General features: G+C 46.9%; 1 protein-coding gene across 1 annotated transcript in view; it reads right to left on the bottom strand.

Annotated features, from left to right (window-relative positions):
- MNT (MAX network transcriptional repressor) overlaps positions 1 to 869 on the bottom strand; it is a 72,016-nt gene extending 71,147 nt beyond the window's left edge. The window contains exon 1 of the mRNA XM_026682693.2: positions 482 to 869. Within this exon, the coding sequence (XP_026538478.2) occupies positions 482 to 551 (70 nt within the window). The 5' untranslated portion in view covers positions 552 to 869. The remainder of the gene's footprint in view (positions 1 to 481) is intronic.
- Between the last annotated feature and the right edge of the window lie 7,075 nt (positions 870 to 7,944).

The following is a 7,944-nucleotide window of genomic DNA, read 5'->3' on the forward strand; positions in this document are numbered from 1 at the left end:
TTTTTAACACGGAAGCGAGTTCCGACGAAGGCAATGGGGCGTCGTGCAAAAAAAAAAAAAACACGAAACCAATCACCCCCAAAAACCCACCCATCCACCCAAGTGTACCCAGGTCACGAGCGATCCATAGGCGCGCTTTGCACGGGTGTGTGTGCGTGGTGGGGGAGACAACTTCCCGAATCCCACTGCATTCACGCGGGTTTCCTTCCCGTGTTTGGGGCTTCTTGGAAAGAAAAGGATGCCCTTGCCAAATTTGCGCTGCAAAAACTTTGTTCGCTTCCTTTCCGCAGCAAATTCCCTTTGGGAAACGGAGGGGGATTTAAGAAAGGGGGGGTGCTGCCTCTGTCACCCAGCGCCGCGATCCTTTTTCTCTCTCTCTCTCTCTCTCTTTTTTTCATTCCGAATTTTGCACGCTCTTTTGCACACCCTCCCGGGGGTGGTGGTGCCTCTTCTTCCACCGCCTCCCCCCGCGCTCACTTACCACGTGTTTTCTGTTGCTGAGCTTGCCATTCCAGAAATCTGGCCGCTTCTAACAAGGTCTCAATGCTCATTGCTTGAAGACGGCGCCTCGGGGAAGGATCCAAAGTCTTGGGAGACTTCAAAGTTCCCCTTCCCCCACCCGCCCCCCAAAATAAAAATTAATTTAAGGGGCAAAAAAAAAAAAAACCTCCTCACTTCCCCCGACGCCCTCCCTCCCCCCTGCGGGATCTTGCTGGGCTGGTGGATCTTCTTCCCCCGCCTTCCAAAAATAAAAATAAATAGAAAACCCGCAACGCCGGCCAAAACTATCGCCCGCCAAAGCCGAGCTTCTACGAAGCTTCCAGACGAGAAAAAGGCTTTGTAACAAGATGGCGAAGTGTAACAGAAACACAACAAGAAAAAAAAAAAGGCACTGACACTGCCCTCGGCTACTATACTCAAGAGTTGCGTCCAAAACCCGGCCCGGAGTCTTGCGTTGGACGGGACAGGAGCGTTTTGGGGGGGGGGGGAGGGGGCGGAAAAAAGAGAGTTTCCCTTTCCAGTAAAGAGGCTGATCGCTTTTCCTGGGCGGGACCCTTTCAAACGTGCACGTGGACGCCAGCCTGTTAATGTCTTTCCCTGTCAATTTAAACACACACACACACACACACACACACACACACAGACTTTGTTAGCAAAGTAGGAGGTCAGGCCAAGCCCTCTGGAGAAGCGAAATAGTTAGTACCTCTTGGCATAATTACGCCGTCTTCGGTCTGATATTACGCCGTCTTCGGTCTGATTTAAGCATGGTATATAAAATCATACATTGCAATGTCCTACCTGTCAATGAATACTTCAGCTTCAACCATAACAACACAAGAGCACAAAATAGATACAAACTCAAAGTTAACTGCACCAAACTTGATTGCAGGAAATACGACTTCAGCAACAGAGTGGTCAATGTCTGGAATACTCTACCTGACTCTGTGGTTTCCTCCCCAAACCCCAAAAACTTTAACCTTAGACTGTCTACTATTGACCTCACCCCTTTCCTAAGAGGTCTGTAGGGGGTGTGCATTGCCCTGTCCTATTGTTTCTCTTATTCTTCTTTTATTTTTCTTATATGTACCCATTTCATGTATTCACAACTATGTATACACTTATACTTATTATCTTGTAAACAATTGGCAAATCAAATAAATAAATAAATAAATAAATAAATAAAAATAATTAAAAAAATAATAATGAGGTCTTCCCACCTCACCCCGATTGTATCTGGCGACGGGATGGCGTTTGCACGTTTGAACTGAACTGCAATCACACGGCAGGGCAAGGGGGCGAATTCCGGTTTTTGTTTATAGAAAAAAAAAAAGGAAAAATAAAAAGGCAGGTGACAATCACAAGGCAAAGGGAAGCCGGCAGTTTAAGTGGGGAGTTTCCAAGACAGCCAAGGGGACTCACAAAGTTGCAAAAGAAAGAAATCGCCTGAACAGGGCTGGTGGTGGATGAGAATAGCTTCATAAATGACTTAGATGAGGGGACAGAAGGGGAACTTATCAAAATTTGCAGATGATACTCATCAACTGGCAGGAATAGCCAACACGCTAGATCAGGGGTCTCCAACCTTGGCAACTTTAAGTCTGGAGGACTTCAATTCCCGTTGCCAAGGTTGGAGACCCTGGCCTAGATCAGTGTTGGCGAACCTATGGCATGTGTGCCGGAAGTAGCACGCAGAACCATCTCTCTGGACATGCCAGCCCGTCTCCTGTTGCTCTTCTGGGTTCCGGCGCGCGCATGTGCACCAGCCAGCTGGTCTTCCCATCAAAGTGGTACCTATTTATCTACTCTCATTTGCATGCTTTTGAACGGCTGGATGGGCAGGAGCCAGGGGCAAGTAATGGGATCTCACCCTGTTGCGTGCAGTCTTTCCAGCTGACAAGCCCAGCGACTGTTTCGCGCTGCCCCTCTGATTGTAATACCACTTTATTTATTTGGGTTTAAATGAATTCTGCTCAATCTCTGAAGTCCTCCAGGCAGATTACCCTGTCGTTTGAAACAGTAAAACAGCATAATTTGCTGCTCTTCCCTTTCAGGCCCAGAAATATTAATGCAAAGGTTAAAAAAGGGGGGGGGCACAAAATAGTGAACCGCAGAAATTAAAGGCACCCGATAAGAAAAGGAAACACCACAACGTAGGTGTGCTCCTGGACTCGTGGCAGAAAAGTCTTTGCATAATTGTATCTTCTTCGACAACTGTGCATCCCGATATGCTGTCAGTCACATCACTGTCGGCTCATCAATGGCCTGTTAGAGTTTGCCCTACATGGGCTGCCCTTGAAGACTATTTGAAAGCTTCACTGGTTCAGCATGCATCATAATACAGTCTACGAAGACAGGCCGTTATTTATGATACCACATTAAGGGAGCTGCCCAGGTAGTTCTCGGGTACAATTCAGGTGACCCTGTTATCACCTTTAAAGTTCTCCAAGGCTAGAAGACCTCCAAGACCATACCTTCCATCATGAATCTGCCCAAATTTCACAAGATCTAGGACAGAGGGCTTTCTGATGGTCCCACCACTAATGGAATCTGTAGGGACAACACTGTTCAGCTTCTTATTTGAAGCTGCTTCCTGTGGAACAGCCTGCCTCATGGTATTTAGACAATTGGAATTCCAAAGACCCACAAAGGCATCTCTCCTCAGAAGATTTGGGGGGGAAAGGAGAGTTACCCCCTAAACTCTGGTACATCAGGATTCTCATCGGTTGCAGACCAACCACCATTTCAGCAATCTTTTCTAGAAAGAGGTTAAAGATTGGTTGGTAGTTATTGAAGACCACTGGGGTCCAAGGATCAAGCGGTGAAGTGACCTAGCGGTAAAGCCTCTTGCCTCACGATCAGGAGGCTGTGAGTTCAATCCTAGGTAGAAGCAGGTAGATGATTCTCTCTCTGGGCAGGATGAGAATATATCTGCTGAATATAACTCCACATTGGCAACAGGAAAGGCATCCAGCCAGTAAACACTCAGCTCCATTCAGTTGCCCTGGCTCCACCCCGCAAGGGATTATTACGGGGTCATTAAAAGATGATTGGGTCCAAGGATGGCCTCTTAAGGAGGGGGTGCACCATTGCCTCTTTCAAGGTTGAGGACACTACCCCTTTTGTCATAAAGGTCAATGCTGCAGCATGGGTGTCCCAAAGGTACTTTTTCCAAAAGACAGAGGGACTTAAGGTTTTTTTTTTTTAACGTTTTACTTCTCAGAACTGAAGAAGCTTCTTAGATAAAAAGTGAGATGTTTTCCAAGAAAAAAAACCTAAGGAAGTCCCATTGCCTTTTGGAAAAAAGCACCTTGACAACCATGACCTGGATGATTGAGAATCTCCATAGTCATACAGCACGGATGTAACTATGGGTCAACTCCTTGGCCATTTTAACTCCCCAGGAAAGACCTGGACCCAGCAAACAAATGGCTGAACTGATGGCAGAGAGACATATTTGCTTTCCCTTCTTTGAACTTCTCACCTCTCCCTTCCTGAGGACCCCTTCCACTCTACCCAACTTATTCAGGGTTTCCCTTTCTCTCAGCCGGAGAAGACAATATATATGTGTGAAAAACATCACAGTAGTGGCCACAACCATGTTTCTGTTGCATGGTGGTAAGGGAACCCTTTTCATTTTTCACGCACATTCCTACCAACACCCCTGCAGGAAGTATGGGGGGGGAAAAAGGAAACACAGAGAACGTGAATACTTTAACAGCAGGTATCTTAATTTTTTTAAATGGGATGAAACACTTTTTTCTCCCATCTCAGCCTGGCCATGTTCTTTGGCACAAAGGCCCTTCCTTGCACCCCAGAGCAAAGGGGGGGAGGGGGAAGGGGGGGAGGAACGAGAGAAAGGGGGTTTTCAGTGCTCACCTAAACCAAGGGTGTAGAGTTGGAAGCCCACATGTCTTAAAGTGGCCAAGATCGAGAAGAACTGCTTTAAAGTAATTTTTGACTGCAGCTCCATCTTCTGAAGGGATCCTCTGTGTCCCCTGCATCTGTTAAAATAGCAGCAGAGCTGAACTGTACTAGCAAAAAGGTCTCTGATCCTAAATAAGCTTACTTATTTAAGGAGAAATTTCCTGACAGAGCAATTAATCAGTGGAAACGACACCTCCAGAAGTCGTGAATGCTCCAATACTGGAAGTTTTTTTTAAAAAAAAGATGTTGGATAACCATTTGTGTGCAGTGGTGTAGGGTTTCCTGCCTAGGCAGGGGGTTGGACTAGAAGACCTCCAAGGTCCCTTCCAACTCTGTTATTCTGTTCTGTTCTATTCCTAGGAGGAAGTCCTATTGATGGTTTTTAGACACCAGGTCATCTGCATGGCACACTCCTACAAATAATCCCCAAAATACAGTATGAAGTAGAGATCACAAAAGATCAATTGTGCAGGCAGCGTTTCTGGATTTAAGGACAATAGAGATTATCCTGATTAGGTCAATCACAGAATATGGTCTGCCTAGAAATGTAAAAGGGGGACGCAGTGGCTCAGTGGCTAAGACGCTGAGCTTGTTGATTAGAAAGGTCGGCAGTTCAGCGGTTCGAATCCCTAATGCCGTGTAATGGAGTGAGCTCCTGTTACTTGTCCCAGCTTCTGCCAACCTAGCAGTTCGAAAGCATGCAAAAAAATGGAAGTAGAAAAATAGGGACCACTTTGGTGGGAAGGTAACAGAGTTCTGTGCGTTCAATCATGCTGGCCATATGACCACGGAGACATCTTCGGACAGCGTTGGCTCTTCGGCTTTGTAACAGAGATGAGCATCGTCCCCTAGAGCCGGAAACGACTAGCATGTATGTGCGAGGGGAACCTTTACCTTTACCTAGAAGTTTAAAACTACCACTATCCATTGCTACTGACATGCTGGCTGGGTCTAATGGGAGATGAAGTCTAAAACACCTAAAGAGTACAGGTAGTCCTTGAGTTACAACTGCAATTGAGCCCAACGGTTATGTTGCTAAGTGAAACATTTGTTAAGAGAGTTTTGCCCCATTGGATGACTTTCCTTGCCCCTGTTGTTAAGTGAATCATTGCATTAAGTTAGTCACATGGTTGTTAAGTGAATCTGGCTTCCCAGATTCACTTTGCTTGTCAGAAGGTCGCAGAACCAGTTGCCAAGCCTCTGAATGTTGACCCTGTGACTGGGGGAGAAGGCTGCAAGAATCGTTTGGTGTGAAAAATGGTCATAACTCACTTTTTAAAGTGTCGTTGCGACTTTGAACAGTCACTAAATGAACTGTCCTAAGTCAAGGACTACCTGTATTTGTTGACACCCGCTGATCCATATAGCATTACTTCAAAAGGTAGTAGAATACTCTACCTGACTCTGTGGTTTCTTCCCCAAACCCCAAAAACTTTAACCTTAGACTGTCTACTATTGACCTCAGCCCTTTCGTAAGAGGTCTGCAGGGGGCGTGCATAAGCGCACCAATGTGCCTACCGTCCCTGTCCTATTGTTTCTTTTATTTTCTTATATGTACCCATTTCATGTATTCATACCTATGTATAATACCTATTATCTTGTAAGCAATTGACAAATCAAAATAAATAAAATAAATAAATAAAATAGTCTCCATCCTGATACTCTCCAGAGGTCAGGGAAGCTGGCACTGATGGGAGTTGTGGTCCAACTCTTGTGGAAGGCTCTAAAGCAGAGGTCTCATTCTCGCGGCCCGTGGGCCAATTGCAGCCCGCAGGACGATATCCTGTGGCCCCCACCGTGATATGAAAGTATAACATTTGAGGATATTTTTTTAACGTTTTTTGTGGAATCCCTTATGAAGCCCAGCCTCACCCAGACTCTGCCTCCAGCGGCCCCCAGGTAAATTGAGTTTGAGACCCCTGCTCTAAAGGTTTCTTTTGTTGGCTGGGGAATTCTGGGAGTTGAAGTCCACAAGTCTTAAAGTTGCCAAGTTTGGAGATCTCTACTCTAATATATCCCTGCCCTAAGCTAGGGGTCAATGTCTGGAATACTCTACCCGACTCTGTAGTTTCTTCCCCAAACCCCAAAAACTTTAACCTTAGACTGTCTACTATTGACCTCACCCCTTTCCTAAGAGGTCTGTAGGGGGCGTGCATAAGCGCACCAACGTGCCTACCGTCCCTGTCCTATTGTTTCTCTTATTCTTCTTTTATTTTTCTTATATGTACCCATTTCATGTATTCACAACTATGTATACACTTATACTTATTATGTTGTAAAAAATTGGCAAATCAAATAAATAAATAAATAAATAAATAAACCTTGGCAACTTTAAGTCTGAAGGACTTCAACTTTGCTTTGCTGGCTGGGGAATTCTGGGAGTTAAAGTCCTCCAGGCTTAAAGTTGCCAAGGTTGGGGAGCCTTGCTCTAAGCCATTGCTTTCCCGATCTTCCTTGCCTCCTCTTCCTTTTCCTCCTCCTCCCCACGGCCCGAGTCTGTTGCACAACCAAGTTATTTTTCACGCTTGCTTCTCTCTCTTTCTCTCCGTTCCGTTTTTTTGTTTTTCCTCTTTTAGCTGGGCTGCGGCAACTTCCCTTCTCCGGGTTTTGCGGCCGATCGTGCCCCCCCCTCCGCAGCACATTTGCAGGCTGCTCAAAGACGTCATCCGCGGCTGGCCCAATCGCCTCGCAGAACAACAAGGCATGGAGCAACTCCACATGGGCACTCCGCGCCGCGTGTCCCCGACAGCGTCCTCTTTAAAGGGGCCGATCGCTTTCGCCGGAGTTCCTCCTCGTCTCCCCCCCCCCACCCCCGGACAAGACCACGGGGAGAGGAGGGGAGGGGGGGTAGGCGAAAGCACGTGGTTCTTCTTCCCCACCCCGGAAAAGGGAGCTGCTCCTCCAGCTTGCGTGCCAAAAAGGCGAGGATTTTCCTTCCCACGCTGCTTGCTGCAACAGCTCCGAATGGGAGAGGGGGAAGGGGGAAATGGAGCTTTGCTCATGCGGAAATAAAATAGTCGAGTTCGAGTCAGTCTTGCATGTATGCAATATATATATTGCATATATATATATATTGCATAGATATATATAAGATATCTGCGGAGTGACATTTCCTACGATTCCCGACGAGCAAGTTTAGCCTGCCGCCGATGTGTCCCTGTCTACGTCGGCTGGACTACAATACCCATCTTCCCAGCCCGATCGGCCTTCGGCGGGCTCCAGTACCCATCATCTCCAGCCAGGGCAATGCCTACGCGCACGTGCTGGGCGTTGCAGTTGTTTTCCACCCCACCCTTCCCACAACCTTCTGACCCGTCCTATGCAGGGTAATTGGCGAGCGTTCCGGAAGGCTTTATTGGTAGGAAAGTTCACGGAGGCTTGAAAAGCGTCCTTCGGGCGATCTTTCTTGGGGGCGATCTTCGGTCATATCCCTGCAGGGCAAGAGACCCACGGATTTGGTTAAGAGGCGGGTCAGAGGTAAAGGTTTGGGTTAGATAAGCTTGTTGCTCCAGCTCAACA

Source organism: Notechis scutatus, chromosome 1 (assembly GCF_049901735.1).
Source record: "Notechis scutatus isolate UNSWTSFEM ecotype Mainland chromosome 1, rNotScu1.2, whole genome shotgun sequence".
Taxonomy (NCBI): Eukaryota; Metazoa; Chordata; class Lepidosauria; order Squamata; family Elapidae; genus Notechis; species Notechis scutatus.